At 34.1% G+C, this 19,903-nt stretch overlaps 1 protein-coding gene across 1 annotated transcript; it reads right to left on the reverse strand.

The window, feature by feature from the left end:
• Window positions 1–939: 939 nt before the first annotated feature.
• Window positions 940–18,016, reverse strand: LOC100777373 (protein SABRE). The gene is made up of 15 exons (XM_006576000.4): window positions 15,947–18,016; window positions 13,649–15,623; window positions 13,315–13,412; window positions 12,270–12,626; window positions 11,460–11,578; window positions 10,568–10,817; window positions 8,864–9,088; window positions 5,646–5,785; window positions 5,146–5,218; window positions 4,510–4,611; window positions 4,232–4,408; window positions 3,605–3,847; window positions 3,331–3,498; window positions 1,837–2,212; window positions 940–1,257 (listed from the first exon to the last, which is right to left on the reverse strand). Exons 1-15 carry the CDS (start codon window positions 18,014–18,016, stop codon window positions 1,145–1,147), a joined length of 6,486 nt encoding a protein of 2,161 aa, XP_006576063.2. The 3' UTR covers window positions 940–1,144.
• Window positions 18,017–19,903: the final 1,887 nt, after the last annotated feature.

A 19,903-nucleotide genomic window follows, 5' to 3' on the forward strand; every position in this document is an offset into this window, starting at 1 on the left:
AGTAAAGGAATGGCCATCACCTTGTAAGCATGAAGACAACTTGAAGAAATTAGAGTTTTTTTTTCTAAGTTGTCTTCATTGATTTGTCTTCATGTTAGAAATTGGAGTTCTCATAAAAATCATGTTTTGTATTTACTACTACCAATTAAAATTGAATCACATCGATCGTTTTTCTTTTACTTTTCTTTGAGATAAGTTAGCGACTCACCAAAAACCGGAAACCACAAAGTTGTTAGTTCCTTGTCACATAATAATGACAGGATTAAACTATATTGATACTGCCAAAACACAAAAACGTACAAAAAAAATGGTTACACTACATACATTTCTTTCTCCTCTCAATATATATATATATATATATATATATATATATATATATATTTCTTTCTCTTCCCGTCACCTCTCATTTCCATTACATGATAACCTTCTTATTCCTTTCTATTTATTTACTTTCATAATGTTATTGCCAACGTAATTCGTTTGTCTATAGTAAATTTAAGAGCCTAAAAGGTAAATAAGACCACATACATTCACAAAAAGAAAATACGACATTCTTAAATCTCATGAAATCATCACCGGACGTGTAAATCAAACAGAGTTATTCTAACTTAATTAGTCTATGTTTGAGTAAACATTTGCAACCTCAAAATTACTTCTGCGAACGAATCAGGAGCGTTACTTTTGCTGTGGTCCTTTAGATTAGTATTTGAACGTGTGCTGCGACAAGTCGGACGACAACACAATTCGACAACTCAAGCATGTCTTTAGTATTTTTGAGTTTGAATCTTAGTTGTGGTCTCTAAAAAAAATCTCACGAAGTCGCATTATATTCTCTCGTCCTGTGAAATATTAAGGAGCCCAAAATTGCAAATTTTACCTAGATACTAGAAGAATGCAAGGCTCTTCATCAACAATGATTGAGGTTTCCAGAGAATAATATACTGAATAAAAATCAACATCAATCACACATTATCCAAATTTTAAGTCCAAAGTTCTATTTCTTCCATTTTTGGTGTCCCTACCCTCAAGTTTTTCTGTTAATTTAGGTGTTTATCTGAGGTACGTACCTGCTGATTTAGTGATTTAAGAATAAGATAAAACGTGCTTCATGATCAACTGAAAAGTAAGAATTCCTTTAGATAACCTATTCATGAAAAGCTTCATCATCAGATGAGGATCCACTTGAAGAATCACTGTCAAATGTAATGGTCTCCTCTTTTGATGATGGTAGTGCTTCTGCTTGTTGTGAGGAGGAACCTGTAAAACATTTACTATTCAGTCCTTGAGCTATTAAGTCATGAAGATTTGAATGGCTTACATAAATCAGCAAGATTAGAAAGTAAATTATAAAAAAATAAGTCATTTGATGGGATTTATTTTCATAGGTACAGACAGATAATGCCGGCTTGTTTTAAGGGTTAGATTCAAGAAGCCAATATAATCCGAATCTTATGGTATTCAAACTACTCAAGTAAATACATAACTCGGAAAAGAGAAAGTTAGATCGAATAGATAACCAAAGTAAGTTAGTGGGTAGAACACATAGCAAACAGAATAAAGGACAATCCTGAGCTGAAATACATTAGTGTTAGGGAGAGATTAGATACGTTATTGAATTCTTAAGCCATTTTGACTTGCTTTTATTTTTTCTTTGAGGAGGATTGATTTCCTTACCTCACAAATAATATACTTTTGGCCTAGAACTAGAAGTGCATTATCTTTTTGTCTTGCTAATGCTAATTTTTTAATCTTATCCAAATAATTAAAAATTATTCACAAATCATAATGAACTAAGTAGTCAAAAAACAATAACATGGAAGTGACTCTAGAGCAAACCTTTTTGTGCTTTAGACTGCAACTTCTTGGTGTGCTTCCTAATAAGCTTTTTAGCTTGTGTGATCGTGAGCTGCCTAGCAAAAGGAGCGATCTGATCTCCATCATTTTCACCAGAATCCCCTTGAGTTTCATTCTCTGCTTCTCCTTTCTTTGTCTTGTGCACTAATGCCTTTGCCTTGCGGCGCTGATTACTAAATATTCCTTTAATGGATGTTACAAATCCATCACCTGCTCCTTCATTTGGACGCTTAGGCCAAGCTGGTGGAAGCTTATCAGATTTTCCTGCTTGGCCTTCATTGTCACTCAAAGTAAGGTCCATTTCTGGAGCACCAGCACTAGGGAGCTGAATCTGACCTTTGTCTTTAAATTTCTTACCCTACATGATCCACGACAATAGGACATTTAAACGAATTAAGCAAAATCAGTTAAATAATTTCACCAACTTGAGTATAAAGGAAATGAAAAAAACTAAATATTGCTCCTTGATACTGAAATTGTACATAGCATTACAACACATTCCCTCCGTTCTGAATTGATTGATGTTTTTGTATTAAAAGAAATCATATTGACTGATATTTTCGGTTTTTAACGAGATATTACAATATTTATTTTAATTTTATCCTCTAATAAATACTACTATTATTTTGAAAGACTTAATAATATATTTATTGAAATTAAGAAAGAGAGTCAAGATATTTTATTAAAATTGCCCCCTAATAAATATTATTGTGTTGAGATACTTATTTTTCTTAATTTGTGTGAAAAACCTAAACATTAGTCATTTTGGAATGGAGGAAGTATAAGATAAGCAATCATAAGTAAGATTCAAAATGTTGTAACAAGGTCTAGCGCAGAAGCAGAGTAGGAAGCCATGGCGTCAGTCAATAGTGATATTGTCTAGCTCAAAGAGTTGCCTAAAGAACTAAAGTTTAGGAATACTAATTTGTGATAATTAGGATGCCTTGCACATTACTTCATATTTGATATTCCATAAGAGGACTAAGTACACTTAGGTAGATTTATCATTTCGTCAAAGAGAAGATTTTATTGGGTGATATCACCACTAATTTTGTCAATTCCAACGAATAACTGACAGATGTCTTCACCAAGTTTTTGAGAGATCTTCAAATTGATTATATATATAACAAGTTTGGTGCATATGATTTATATGCTTCAACTTGACAGGGAGTGTTGGATATCATTAGATATCTCTAATTAAGGAAATCATAGGATCTACATAATTTGGTAACTAAGAAATTAGAATATTTGTAGTTTTGTTGCGCGTGTTCTTTTCCGCTCAGCAATTGGCAAAAGCCATTTTAAAGGGAGTCACAAGCAACAATTTCACTCAAGTTTGTTTTAGAATGTCGTTATAAATTTGCCGTGGCAGTTAGGTATGAATAGTTGTCTACAAAGATAAACACGATGGGTATACATTCATTCTTGTTAACAACAAATTGAAAGGAGATCAGGAAACAGTAAGTTGTTCATTACCTGCATTCCAGTCACGGATTTCAGGACTCCCCATATAATGTGCTTCTTAATTCGAGAGAAGAGTCTCCGCCAAGTCCCGGTAAACTCAACTCGGTGAAATTGATCCATCAATAATTTCATATCACTCACAACAAATCTTGACCCTTCATAGGTAATACACAATTCCACCTGCAAGAAAGAATATGTGATTCATAAGAAATTGGAATTATTTCAACAAAGTTGATGAAATGTGATGAGTGACAACTTCATCAAATGGTCCAGAACTACTACCAACCTGACTAATTTTGATGTTGTGAAATTCCATTATTTTTTGTGGTCTAGATTTCTTCTCTTCAGATGGCATAGCACCTTTGCAATCTTTTAGTTTATTCTTGGATGCTTCATCTTGTGAGACAAGTTCATCGGCTACAGATTCTGCCACGGTATCTTCCTCTGTCTTATCAAAAGAAGATGCCTTTTTCAACTCGGGGGTTATACCAGTACCAGGGTTAGCTTTGACATTTTGTGTTTTGGATGCCTGCAAGCATGTTACCAAACTCCTTGTGTTAGATCTATCTTGTTTCTTAAAATGTCATAAAATTGGATGGTGAGAATAAAATAACAAAAGTAGAAGAAGCTATATATCTTTCCCTAGCTTTCCTACCAATGTAGTATAGCATTAGCCTTCTCAGGTTCTTTTATTATTAGAGGAATGCTAGCAACACATTTCTTGACAATCCCTTTCCAATACTTTCTCCACTATTAGGTGAAATCTTATGCTGGCCCCTTTAAATATCATGCGTCCATTCTCTATTTGTTGGCCAAAATGAGATTTCACCCAATAAAAAGTGTTAAAGAATGCGTTACTTGCATTTCTCTTAATATTATTACTTGAAAACCATATACTAGAGAATGGACTCACTTGGGCAGAATCAACTTGAGCAGAAGACTGATTGCTTGAGGGAAATAGCATTGCAGTGATGGTGGATTTGGATGGGGCTTCAGACTCTTTCGTTGCACTTGAAGCAGAAGCTTCATTGACCGATGAACCTTTTTTCAAACGCCTTGCACCAGCTGTCGTCGAAACCTTCCAAACCTCCTATATGAGCAATCATAATTTTTACTTAAACACATAATATCTATGAATTTTATCATTGTTGTGGAAATAAGTCAATGAGCACATTGAAATTCTAAATTAACCTGTCGGCGTTGTGACTCCTTTTTTTCTTCCGGGAAGAAATACCCCCACATCATTCTGTACATCGTTTCTGTCAAATGGATCTTAAGGGGATAAATCTCTACCTATATAGAGTAAAGTATGTTCATGTTAGGAAACAAAAGGCACAAGTATTGGCTTTCCCAGCAAATATCTCCAGTAATATTTTTACTTCACTCATTTTCTATGATTCCCAGTTCTCCAGACAATTTCTGAGTTCAGTTGTATTACTGTTACTGTATAATAACAATTTCTGATATTAGAAAAACAAATTTCTTCACTTTATTTTCTTTTGTTTCTTAGAAACTGTCTCATTTTTCTCTCTCATGAACTTCAATAGATTCGCTTCCGTAATTATTGCTCCTTAATATTCTGCTCTCTCCAATATGTAGAGACATTGTACATTTGTAATCAAATACACATAAAATATTAATTTATATTTATAATCTTGGGCAGGGTCTGCTTAACAAAACTCTAACATATTACACTTGGTCTCAATTATTATAAGCATCAGACATAAAAATATGAAAAACCCAAATTAGAATAAGAGGTGGATTCTATTATTCTGTACTGAACTTTACTAATTTTAATGAGAAAAATAACCATAAGAAATCACTTACCTTGAAAAGTTCAAAGGGAGAACTTCCATCCTTTGGAGCTCCCTGTCTCGCATCAACTTGAAGCATCACTTTTCTGGGAAAAAAAACAAAACCATAAGCAAACATGCAATATCATGATACCCAGAAGATAAGGAAAACATAGAAAGACACTAATCTTTATTGAAATAGAAAAGGTAATCAATCTTATAATCAAATAAATTATTAAGAGGTCCTTTTTTCCTCCCATTTCATCTACATCAATAATTTCAACAGCACATGTAAATTTTATTATTTTAGTTGTACTTTTCCAGGTTATCTGTATGCCTTTTCAGTTGAAGCTTAAAGAGAGGAAGTAGTATGGAAACCTAAGGGGTGAATGATGCAGTTGAACTTGAACTTAACAACTAATCAGATTTTAATTAGCAATTAAGAAAATGCATGTAACATCAAAGCAAAAAATATCAGAAAATCAACTTGGAAGCACCAGTATGTTGAAGAAAAATGCCTGGAAAATTACATACTTTCCCCAATCGGGTGGGGGATTCCATGCTGACAGAATTGTATCAGATTTGGCATTAGATAGGCAATTTTTGAAAACAATATATTTTGTTGTGAACAGAGAAATGCCGACATCCTTATAATCCCGGTCGAAGTCGTAGATCTAAGTGATTAGCAAGATGAAACTGAATTAGTATATTCTTGCAAATTGAGAGAAAAGAAATAAAAAAAAAAGTTAGAAAACTAGGAATTAGAAATGAATCATTATAAGCTCAGGTTCATAGAAACAACGACAAGAAAGAACAACTAAACTAGAAAGAAAAAAAAAAAGGATATGCGCTGATATAGTATCTTTACACTATTGTCTAATCACAAGTTTATTAACTTTGATAATAACAGCTTGAAAATTCATATTAAACATGATTTCAACTTAATTGATAGTGTAAAAACTTTTATATTAACACTGCATATCATTAAACTTAACTAGAAAAGATCATGGTAATTTTTTCCATTGTCCCCCATAACATGCAGGGATAAAGAAATTTGCAGATTCAATTTTTTGGTAAATAAATATATTGATATTTATTAAATGTGTATTTTAAGTTTTTATAATTAATTGAATTAAGTAAATATTTTGGGGTGAGATATTAAGTTGAAATTGGGTTTTTAATGATTAGTCATGTGAACCACAAATTAGTAGAGTTTTAAAAAAAATTAAATAAATGAGAGAAAAGAGTTTTTGTTAATCAAAATAAAGATTTCATAATATTAAAAAAATAAATAGAGTAAAATAATATTTTAGAAAATAAAAGAATGTTTAATTGGTTATTTATTTAATAAAACAGTAAAATAAAATTCTCTTTTTATGAAATAATAAAATAAAGAAAAAATATAATAAATAATAGACTCAGAACCCTAGCTATAAATAGAGACATATTGAGTAAACCTTTACAATTACGATCTATCTCTATACTATTTCTTCTTCCTAAATTTATTCTCCCTTCTTCTTCTCCTAAAACCCTGCATAAACCCTCCCCTAAAGAGATATGCCCCTCGCACAGAGACAATAAATTTGAGGTCATAATCTCTTCTCCTTCTCTTTAATGCTTGAAAACCCTAGCATAGCAACGGCTTGAAGAATCTTAGGAAATCGCTAGAGATGTCGCTATCGCTGCCGGATTACATATGTGAGTCCACTTAGAGGTAAAAGATGAGTTTATCGTAATTAGGGATAGAGTGGACATGTGTAGGGATCCTTTGGGGATCAAATTGGGATTAATTTTAGGATGCTTATGCATTTTAATTTTGTTTGTACAATGATAACTATGAATTGTTCATGTTTGACGGGTCAATTGATACCCTGATGCGAATTTGATGGTTTAATTGAGTGTTTGGTTTTGAATGTTAGAAACCTAGAAATTTGAGAATTTTTTATTCTTGCATGTTTTCTTGAAATTGATTAAGGGATTTTGTTCCCCATGATGTGATCACATGTTTTGCGCTATTCATTTTGAATTTGGGAGTGTTTTGAGGTTTGAATTGTGTCTCTTTTGCTTCATGAAATGGAGTTTTTTTTCGCAAAACACGACCGTGCTTGATGAGAGAACGCTCGTGCTTAGTGAAAATTAGTTATTTTAAGTCTGTGTTACTTTCCTAACAATGTGGGTTAACTTGTAGCCTAAAAATGACTAAGAAAATGATTGAATTAGGTTTTGTGGTCTTCATGAAAGTTGTAAGATCCTTTAACATGTTGTTTTAGGATTATGAAATTGTGATTGAGATTGAGTATATAAGTGACAAGTTGAACATGTGTTAATTGATGAGATACACGTGAACATGTGACAGTGGATTGTGACGTTGTGAGATGTTAATTTGTGAACATGGGATATGATTGTGAATAAGTGGTTGGTTAATACTTGATGTGATATTACTTGTGTTGTGAATTGTGAATTATTCAATAACACGACTGGTGTTTGCCTTGAGAAAAATGTTTATGCATGAGGTGTTAAAAGAAAAGTGTAGGGGTTTCAAGTTAGGAACCTAACATGTTAAATTGTAGCACAATGTATTAGACGTGTTTGAAAACAAGTGTGAGGTCATGGGTATTGTATAATTCATAAGCAGTATTTGCCTGCAAAAGTTGTTTTAGGCTGTTGGACCTGAATCAGGAAGGTGAGACTCTAACAGATTCTTCGGAGTTTAGGTCTTGAGGGTAAATACACTCAGTTTGAGTGCTCCTTTAAGCTTATGCTGATCCCAAATGGTTGGAGCATTCTTGCAAAATAGAGTGACTCTGACTAATCACCTTATGATTCCACTTAGTGAGATTGATCTGACATACTCATTGTATTGTGTGTCTTGTTATGTACTCCTAGGCGTCCTGATGTTGTTTTTCACTAACATGGTACCATATTGCATATAGGTTTGAGTCTTAATATAATTGTTGCATAACATCTGCGAATTGTTTATTATGAATTTGGTGATTAAAAAAGTGAATTTTAAATGATAAAGTGGTGAAGTGATGTGGATTGTATTAAGTTGAACTATGTCATAAATATTTTCATAATGTATTTTGCTTATGTCTTTGTTTATCCATATTTTATTTAGAAATGTTATAACTCACTTTCTATGTGTTGTTTGTGTTTTGATCTTGTGATGATTTCGAACCTTGTATTTGTAGGAGCAGATAACTAGGTGGATGACTTTAAAGAACCTTGTGCTAGAAGACGTTGAGACACAATGCTCTCATAAGATTGGGGCAAACATGGATTTTTATTTCAATTACATGATGTTCTCAACATGTTACTTTATTTTATTTTATTTCGCTGTTTAACTTAAGTTCTTTTGTAAACTTAGATGACCTTGTTTTGAGCCGAAGATATTTTTTAATAAATTTTATTTGGTAACAATGAAGTGAATGTGATCTTTTTACTCATATGAATTTGTTTACGTGATTTAAATAAAGTTAATTTTATTAAATTCTATATTTTTATATATTTTTTTACTTATATGTATGTCGAAATAAAAAGTGTCATATTACAATGCATTTTATAAAAAGTCAATGGAGTAAATTTGGGCCATTAAGTTCGCAATTTTTAGAACCTATCTAATACATATGAAGTCAGACTCAGTGCTGAGAATATTTGATGCTGGGACAGCAGTTCATACTTTGTCAGAAACAGATTTTTCAGGGGACTGGATGAGCTTTGAAAGGATAAACAGAGAGGAAAATAATTCTTACCATGTCATTGATCTCAATTTCAGCAAAGGATTTACCATCAAGGAGCATGCTCCAAACAACTTTGTTAATTTGCATAGATATTCGCATAGCATAAGAAGGACTTTTGTTCTTCTCCTTCTCCATTAACCGCTGCTGTGCAGCTTTTTGCATTGCCATTCTTAATGATGCATATGCTTCTTTCCTAGATTTTCGCGCATTTACAACTTCTCTCTTCAGTTCTTGGACCTGCCAGTGTTAGACAACTTTTGATTACACACGAAAATATGTCGTATACTAAAATCACCATATAACTTCTTTTTTTTCTTATACTTTTTCTCTGTTAATAGTTTTAGTTGTTAATGACGTTAGCAGGCCATGCATTATAAATATAAATAGTTCTATTTTACTAGTTGTGGGGTTAAAACAATTTATGTACAAAAAAAATGACATGTAGTTGTTCCATTAGACTCCTTGTTGCACTATTACCTCATTAGTTAGTGATTATAATTGACAGCAAGGACTAAAACTAAAATTATTAGCAAAGAAAATATATAGGGATCAAAAATATTAAAAATCTTGTTTAGCGACTAAAAGTAATATTATAAAATGTATAGGAACCAAAAACATAATTATCTCTATTTGACGTTTGTAACAAGTTGTGCGTAATGAACAGACATGATCAATTTGTGTTTATTAGGTTATTGTTGAAACTACAAGGATTTTTGGAGGAAGGAAAGACAAATAATCTGAATCTGATATTGACAAATCTAATTCAAGAATGACGATTCAGATTTATAATACATGAGTGGATGTTAAAAAAAGAAAAGAAAAAAAAAGACAGTGTCTTGTTGATTGATCTTTTTTCTCTTTTCCAACAATGGACTTAAAGTATCCATTTCCCAACTTGTTCTCAACTTCTTATTAATTAAACATTAGTTTGATCCATGTTGTCTTACTTGAGCTAATGAGTCTAATCAAATTGTTCATGAACTTGGTCTGAGCTGAACTTGGGCAACAAAAATGTTTCGTATCAAACTGAACTTGAGACGAATTTCAAGTTAAGACTATTTTCTATTGAGCCATGCCAAGCAAGACTTAGCTAAGCTGAGCTAAGACTCATGTCCAGACCTAATTGTAGCCATTCAGCTACTGAAAGAAGTTCTCTCTCACACACACAAAATAAATAAATAAAGCTATAGGAAGAAGTTAACCCAATAGAAGAAATTAACTGTGAGAATGTCAGATATGTTGACAACCTGTAGAATATATGAGCTAAATTAATTGATGATATCCTCATACAATTAACATTTGGGCAGCATAAATAATGAAATCATGGAATTCCTACTTTTAATCAGTTTCATACTGTAGAAAGCATTGCTATTTCTTAATGGTAACAGATTCTGTATCAATAGTTTCGATTGTACTCAAGGTGTAAGCTTTAAGAAGGCTAACTTGTGCTCTTTTTCTTACACACTACTTTCCTTCTAAAAGAAGACTATCTTTTTATCATCAATTCACTATTACAGCTAATAAGCTTATCAACTTCTGCCAGTGGATACAAATATTTAAGTACCACAATCATAAAAATATCACCAGGCAGAGCACTAGCCTAATCTGTTTTTCGCAGATACAAACAACTTAATTCAAAGAACAAGCATCTATAATTGGACTCGAACCATCCAATTACATACATTTAAAGGATTTTTAACAAGATTCATTTCTTACCAGCATGGCTATTTCACCGTCTATCATCCACAAGTCTGCTTCCTTTTCTGGATGCGGATTTCTAGAAAGGTCATAAGAAAGAGACAGTTTTCTTATATCATCAAGAAGCAACCTTAGTTCCCTCTCTTTCTTTTCAAGGTTGATTTTTTCAAGTTCCACCTCTTCAACACCATCAGGTACCACCTCATCTGCTTCTTCTTCGACCATTTCATCATCTTCAATAGAAAGTGTCTGGCTACTTTTTTTAGGCCTAAGTTGTTTATGATATACTTAGTTAATTTAAAGAACTATTCATATTGAACAGAAAATCTCGAATTTAAATTTCTTGAAGGGAAAAAAGAAACTGCATCAAGGTAAGAATCATATAATTCAACTACCTGGATTATCTAAATTAAACCAAATTCATGAATATGAAACATATCTGCCTGATAAATAATTTCAGAGTAAATGAACAATAATTTTAAATAGAAATTAGAAAACTATTGCAGCATCAATTAACATCAAACACTGTATCAGGTTACTATCCACTGATTCACCAAAAAAAAAAAAAGAGGCTACTATCCACAGTAAAAATGTAACTCGGAAATTGAAAATATATAGAGGTAACGAGGAATATGTGACTTGACCATGCCAAATAACAAGACTGACAAAAAACCTGATTGATCTATCCATATATAACAGCTAAAGAATCTGACCCCTGAATCTCCGAGAAGAAATTATAGTGGTCCTAGACTCCTAGCAATGTAGTCATTTAGATGGAGTAACCAAATTTACCTGACACTGTTAAATTTGATAGGGTACTAAATGGTGTAGACATACAAGAATATCTGATGTAGGCAAACAGATACAAGTAGATTTTTAATCAGTGTAAAGCAAGAATGGTTATCCATACTTTGGAACCCGTGCAAGGAGAAGATTGCACAACACGTCCAGCATGACCTGAAACTGGCGAGATGTCATTGTTGCTGTTATATTATGAGAATTGAATGTGAGCTCCTTCAAGGGTTTCACCTGCAGTATTAAATTATGAATTTGACAGAGATTATTGACCACCACAGCCATGACAAAAGACTGCAAACTGGTGAAAAACACTCATAAAGATATGCATTTACTAAGAAAGATTAGGGTCATTTTTTTTTATAGAAAAGGTAATTTCGTTAGAAGGGAAATGTCTATACATAGGAGAATAAGATGACATTCAAAATAAAACTAAGAAAATAAAAATAAAAATAAAACCAGCAAAACTTAAGAATAGCAGTGCACATTGATAACCCAAACTCTACATAATAAATCTGAAATGGAAATACCATGAGCCAAGCACCAAAGAGAAGCCAGAAAATAAAAATCTTATTCTTCTCCATAAAATTTATAAAGAAATAGTGAAAACTGCACAGTTCATGACCTCTTTTCTTCTAACAAGCCCTTTAAACCTTATTGTCAAAAAGGTATAAAAAGATTTAGCACGAAACCAATATTCCCCAAAACACTACAAAAGAAATTAGCAATAAAACAATGTAAAAACAGATGTTTAATTGATTCAAAATTGTCCATGTACGTAGCACAAATATTATGGAGATGGCTGTTTCTATTATCCGAATGTGCAGCAAATCATTCACCACAGATAAAAAGACTTCATCTTACAATGAGCTTTGGATTTCCCAATAAATTGATCACAGGCTAGGATATGATAGAAAAAAATTACCTTCATTTCTGGAGTGCCTCCTTTGTGCCTTGTGAACTGAAAGTACATATCACAAGGCATAAAAACTCTCTCAAGAAGAGCACCTGTACGCATTACTTTTGGAGAGCCTCTGAGAATTTTTGGTAGCCACTGCACTCCAGCCCCTGGATCAACATCTGTTGGTGCAACATGGGCCTGCACATGCTCCAACATAACAGATAACTCCCATCTTTTCCATGCAATTTCAGGCTGGTATTCACTACCATTTACATCTGTAGTACTAAGAGCTTGCTCAATCATCTCGTAACCAACATGAAGGACTGAGTGAAATGACTGGGCTAAAATGCGGCCACTTACAGCAGCAAGCAGAAACCTACCCTATAAAAGCATGAGTACACACATAATCTTGGCACATTCTTTTGCAAATTGATAAACAAAGGAGAAACAACACATGAAAAAAGATAAGGGAAATCAAGATACAAAAAATGTGTTAATTGTTGGATGGCTGTCTTAATTCCAGTTATTTGCGGCCTATTAAATTTTAGTGGAAATTCACCTTAATTGTTGTCACCCTGACCCGCCTTAATTGTGGCCTGCTAGAATTGGTTGTAGGGTCTTGGAAAGGGATAGCTATGGAGGGCTGACCAGAAAGGCTGAGTGAAGATATGGCATAACTAGTGCTTATAAGGCTTGGACTGTTCTCCTCTAACAAGCCAGTTTTGTGGAGTTGAGTTATGTCCTAAGCGCAAATTCTAAGAGAGTTGGTTGTCAATGTCTTTGGTTTTGTAGGATTGAATTAGGTTCTATTAGAATTCAGAGAAAATATGACACATGCTCTTCAGAGTTATACAACTAATTATCCTAACACAAACTAACAGGAAACAGAAAACCAAACTGTCAGCTGTTCTCAAAATAAGATCTGTTGAAAAAAAATTGAATAAAAGGAAATTGTTTTAATCTAGAATCAAGTTACCATATAAAAGGCATGCACAATAATTAAAATGCTCTGTGTCTCAGCCCATAAGCTCTATTTAAAATGAAAAAAAAAAAGTATTCTATAACTTACATTTGCGTCCTCTGAGTGAAGATTAAACTGAGGTTCAATAATATTAACCATGAAGTGTCGAATCCCCTCCTCAGTGTCGTCAGCATTCTCATTTTTAGCTGGCAGGAGACAAAAAAGGGAAATAAAAGAGGGTAAACAAATCTGTCAGTAAAAATACTCAAGAACAAATGGTGCTTACCAAAATTACATCAACGATCTGGCAAGCAGTGAAAATATTTGTTGTGACACAAGGCATATTAATTGATGTATTTTTTTTATTTTTTTGTGTGTGTGTGTGTTTGTGTGTTCTATTTTACTACTTGCATGTAAATTTCCTGAAGCTTATGGCACATACTAGATGGCAAGTTGTCCGCATTATCCAAATGTGGTGGGGATGAAGGTAATTCAGGATTCTTGGCAGCCTGAGAAGAGGGAGAATCCGAGATGCTGTTAGTGTTAAGGGATGTTGAAACTTCATCTTTATGTGTCTCAGCTCCTTCATCTTGACAGGTTTCAGCTCCATCATCTCGATGGGATTCAGCTTCATCATCTTGCTGGATTTTGGCTCCATCATCTTGATGGGTTTGACATGCATCATCATCTTGATTAGTTTCGGCTGCATCATCCTTTTTGTTGTCCTCATGTAATTTTCTCTGTGCATACTGCCGAGAAGGAGAAGGCTTGGCAGGTGCAGCGGCTTTGGAAAGAGCAGCAACCCAGAAACAAACAGCATTTCTGTTTTCAATATTCCATAGAAGCTTCATACCATAGACAAACACACGCTGGCAACTGTCAGCTATCACCACATTGTAGCCATCATCGTCGTCGCTTGGGTCTGATTGCGTATGCTCATTAGTTTCGCTCTGTTTACCACGCTCAAACTGTACACACGTGGTCTTCTCAGGATTTATTTTTCCCTCTTCACGCCAGGCTCCCAAAGTATCAGGATCGGCCTTTGCGGACTGTTTTCTTATACTGAAGTAATCACAGGATAAAATAAATCCATCATCAGGATTTTTCTGCGTCATGCAACCTTTTTCAGAGGGAACGTTATCCTTGGATGCAGATTGTGAGCTTTTTGTTGCCATGCTAATTAACTTAGAAACACTACAGCAGTCTTCTTTACTTAGGAAAACTTTGGGCATATGAAGGTCAATACCTTGGTAAACAAGATCAAGAAGGCCACGGTAGCTTTCAAAAGTAAACTTTTGCTTACCCCTGCCAAAACATAATTCAATCTTCAGCTTTGTCATCATGAAGGTCAGTCCTCTGGCTGGATCATCATCATGTAAAGGCATGTTCTTTATACAAATCGGTGTGGAATCTATACGAATCATAAACTCGGTCATTACTTTATCTAGTGCAAGATTGCCTGATCTGATAATTCTTGGAACACCAAAACGAGGCCAGCGTGAAAACATCCGCAGTTTATGTGGGGGAAGGTACATCAAGTTCCAGAATTTTGTAATCCATGCTAGATCATGAGCACCAAGTTTTATTGTTGGGGAAGCCGGTGAAACATTCTGAGAAGTGTGAGGAGGCTGAGATACAGTAGCATATCCTTCTATACTATCTCTTGCAACAGAGGGTGGACATTGTTTTTCTGATGAAGGAGGAAGGGATCTAAAAGATAGGTTCCATCGAAGTGAAAGAGCAGTGGATCTGAAGGGATCAAATACGAACTCACGAGGTTTTCCTTCATCTGGAAGTGAAAATAAATAATGATTCAATGGTTTGCCAGAGTCACAATCCCAGTCCATTGCAACTTCAAGTGTAAAAAGTGGGACTTCAAAAAAAGCACTAGAAACACCCGGCGGAATTTTGGAACCACGCTTTTTTGCCATACTCTCCAAACTGCTCAAAAAAATGTTGAAATCTTTCGCGGAAAGAAGAATGCGACCATCTGACTGGTGAATTTCCATAGATCTAGTCAGAAGTATAAGTTTATCAAGCTTTTCATAAGGATCTGTACTTGCCAAAATATGCCATCTTGTTTCAGAAAATAATAAGGAAATTCTTCCATGAATGTAATTTCTCATGTCATCCCACCATGGCAAACTCTTCTCCTTTTTTGGTGGCACAATAAGTGGGCCGGGGTTTATAACACTTAGATTAGCCCTCCGTAGCAACACAGTGAAAGCATAACTAATATCAGCAAAAACTGGTTCATAACTCACCCCAAATGACACTTCGCCTTTCTGAAAATGCAAGGACAAATCTGTGTATGTCTTCATTGGCGGAGTAGTACCAGTAGCAGATCGAAGCATGCATACCTTTCTCCATGCCCCAACATAGACATCTTGAAGCATTTGAGGCTGAAAGCTAGTTGCCTACTTGAAATAAATAGCAGAAATAAACAATAATGACCAAGAAATATTATCAGGTTAATCATCATTTAGTAATACCCCAAATAACACAAAAGAAACAAATACAAAGTTCAATTCAAGTAACATGTAGCTTTTTCTTAAAAGCAACAGGAAACCTATAAATTCATGAGCACATGTATGAGTTACGACCGAGTTTTATTGGATCCTTTCAAGATCATGATTCTATATTTTGATAGGATCTTCATAACTTAAGGATGACCACAATATGTAAACAAAAAAAAAAACTAAAGGTACATATATGAAAGAAATTGGATTCTTCATATTACCTGCTGAGCCATCACAAGACGACCTTCACATTTACCAGAACTTCCAGCAAAAAGAGGATATGTGTAATCTCGAATCTGGGCCACAAGAGAACCTGTGTTTAAGAGAATATTTGACCCATACAGTCTGGAAAATGGTATGTCACATTCAAGACAAACAGGATCAAGCTTCCTCAGAACTTCAATCATCCCATCATCTCCACCATCAATTTTTGTCAAGCTTACATCTAAGTCTAATGCAGATATTGAAAGAAGAGAAGTCCTTGAAGTACTAGGTTTGAAACCAGCTTGAAAGTCATCATCAATACAAGCACCTGACCCTTCAGATAACACTAGGTTTTGGCATGCCTGGTAATATGATCGGAATGATTTTTTATAAATTTCTTCTCGCATTGATTCAATAGTCGAAGGATTGTTTACATCAACCTCAACATCATTAAAATAAACCTTTTTTTCTTGAGGAGAATTATTGGTGTCATCAGTAGGTTTTGGATCTTGCTTTGCCTTGGATATAAATTCATCTAAAAAGTTTAACCGGACAGCTAATTCACCAGCTTCCTTCTTCAACAAATGGTAGTGTTCATCAAGCCATCCCTGAATTGGTTCCTCTTCAATATCAAAAGTTAACTTGCGTACGAAAAGCTTTACGCATCCAAATTTTACTGAACTAGGCTTTTTCGCTTTAGAACTGTCTTTCTTCACAGGAAAAATCATATTGGTCTTTGCAGCAACAATAAGTTTCAATGCACGCAACATATCCTCTAGAGCATCATCAATAGCACGCAATTGCAATCTGAATGGCAAACAAATGTGAATATCCAGACCTTGAATTACCCAATCCCATATTGTGGCTACAGGCCCCTTTGCATCAGATGCACTAGCAGCAGATTTACTAGGAATTCGTGAAATTTGCATCCGGCTACTCTTGATGATTCTGGCCCCATTAAAATAAAACATGAGTCCTTCAAGGAGCACTCCTATACGAGCATTCTCAGAGAAAATTGACTGCACCTGAACCATAGCATCAACTCCATCTCCCAGCCCAGCAGATATATTTAACATTTCTACATCAACAGCAAAAACAGATTCTTTCTTCTTTTCTGAATGCCCTGATTCCACAGTAGCTTCATTTTTCCTATTAGTATCTTTTACATTAGACATGTCTTCGACATGTTCATCATTACCATGCTCCTGAAGCTTCGTATTGTGTACCACTAATTTTAGCTGGAGAACCAGTTCAATTAGTGATAGATGCACATCAGGCTCCCACCTCATTGTAATTTCTGTAGCACTGAAAAGAGAACAGGCAGCATTCTCTTTAAGGCCGCCTAAACGTTGTACAAATTTAATAGTTTGCATATTAAACAATGCCACTTTTGATACTGGCCTATTTTCATCCATATATTCCTGATAGATAGATCTAGCCCTTCCAAGTTCTACCTGTTTGGATCTTTTCTCCTTGTTCACACTCAACTTAAAATGAAAGATTTCAAGAGAAATACAGTACTTTAGCTTCCGGTAGTCATCGGAAACGGTGGAGATTATGTTTGCAGTGCGCGGGGTACCATCTGCTGACACATTTATTATAACTCTACCACCTTGTGAACCAAAATTGACTCGCTTGGGATCAGGAACAACTGCATTTTCTATTCCAGTCTCCCCCAGTACATATACTGAACACTGTTCAACATTGAATTTCAACATTTGAGTTCCCTTCCCTGAACTTTTTGATGATCGAGCCCGGGTTTGCGTTGTTTTTTTCTTTGAAGCGGAAAGGCTTTTGAATAGAACTTGAAAGGATATTGCAGTTGATATGAATGATTCTACTCGCTTGAAAGTTAGATAAACTCCCATGCTGGTCATATTAACAGATAAACCTAGCACACACTTAGGAGCACCTTCTTCAGAGGATTTCAAGTCCTTTTTGCCCCAATCCAAACTAACTTTAGTAATGTGCAAAATGTAGCCAGACTTTGACTCAGCACCAAAAATTCTTTCTTTCAAGCATTCTTCATTTTCATTAGCCAAGTTGAGGTTTAATTCACCAAGTTCTGTATGCACTGTAGTCCCCATATTCGAAATGTTGTTTGCAGATAGATGTGTTGATTGTAAGCAACCCTAGATTTGGAAAGCAATAAATGGATGCTTTGTGGTAAATGTCTTTACTCAAAAGCATTTGAATTAACATATAAGGTAACTTCATCCAATAGAACTTAAAATGGTCAAACATTGGAGATATAATCACTTTAATAAAAGAAATTTAAACAGTCAAAGAAAGCAAAACAATCCATTCATAGCTTTCATTTGATGGAAATGATCAGTTTAGTGCCTTTCCAAAAAAGACTCAACCAATAATTGACAATGATCCTTTGAACCTCAAATCTAATCCAAGTAGCTGTCACTCTTTTAGTAGTTTATAATAATAATAATAATAATAATAATAATAATAATAATAATAATAATAATAATGAGCATTGGTTCCTCAAAATGTTGGTTTTAGTCCCTAGAAAAACAAGTGTTTAATACGTTTTTAGTTCCTGCATTTACCTAAGGTGATATGGTTGTAGTCCTTCACCAAACTAAAAGCTGTGTTTTTGGGTAAACGTAGGGACTTAAAATGTATTATATTATTATTGGGACTAAAACCAACATTGCAAAATACTTTGAGGGAACAAAAGCATATTTGATCCTTTTAATGATTGTACATACATCATTATGCAAGCGATGAACCTATAAAATTTGGAAGCTTTTAGTTTGTTATTTTCATTGACATGTTTTCATTAATAATTAAAAAAAATGTTACCTAGTTTTTACTTCATTTCCTGTTTTCAAGAATAGGCAAAGGAGAAACGGAGTGGAAATAAGGTGACATTTTTGAAATTATTTGTAAAAATATATTACATAAAAATGAGGCCAAAAACAAACCAAATGCACCCTTTTAAGAGCCAAAAAAATATACAATTATACTCAACTAGGCTCTTTTTCATTAGTAGACCCCCAGACTGTCTTGGTCCTCACATTTTGCTTTTTCTTAAGGTGTTAGAGGCAGCAAGGTTATAAACCCGGCAGTACCACTACTCAAAGCCCAAAGTAATATTAGAGATTTATTGTAAAATAATAAAATTTATTAGAGGGAAAAGAAGCGAAAATGAGAGGGAAGACTGAAGAGCAATAGCGATGCAGGATTAACTAGCACCAAAAAGGATAAGCTTACAGATCAAATGATCTGATCAATATTTGGACTTAGTTTTGATTTTGGGGATTATTGTATTCTTCAATAATATTTACTAAAAGCTGTTAAGATGTTATTATATCAGACTAATACTAGTATTTAAGTAACTTCTGCGTGCAATATTTATTCTGTCATCCCAAACTAATAACTAGAACCAATATTTTTTTTTATTCTGTGCATAGCATCATTGTTGAGCTTGTTTTGGTTCATAAATAACGAAAGTATATATAGTTGCCAATACTTACATGATACAGTGGAGAATCAGCCATATTGAAAAGAATTATTGTCATCTTAGGAGCTGAGAAATTACATGTCCACACGATGATCTTACTACTATCAGTTGTTGGTTTTGGTTTTACAACAGGAGCTTCTTCCCGAATAACCATTTTTTTCTTCTTAGATGAATGTAGGAGCAGCCAAGGCTTTAATCTGCTTATTACGATGTTGCATTGTAAACCTCCAAGCTTGAATTCTATGTCAGCTCTAATAGGCATAATTGTCTAGAGGAGGGGACCCAAAAAATCAAAGTAAGTTTGCAGAAAATACAATAAACAATAATTATAACTAAGTCTAATAGTCCATATCAGGCATTCTTGATTCATATTATGAGTGCATTGTCCTTTAGATATAAACTTTTGCAGAAATTCTATTATAAAATATTATGGCTATCAACAAACAACTCTCCTAAAAGCTTAAGTTGTCAGGTGAATGCTTAAAATTGTCATAAA

This window comes from Glycine max, chromosome 2, assembly GCF_000004515.6.
Source record: "Glycine max cultivar Williams 82 chromosome 2, Glycine_max_v4.0, whole genome shotgun sequence".
Classification (NCBI taxonomy): Eukaryota; Viridiplantae; Streptophyta; class Magnoliopsida; order Fabales; family Fabaceae; genus Glycine; species Glycine max.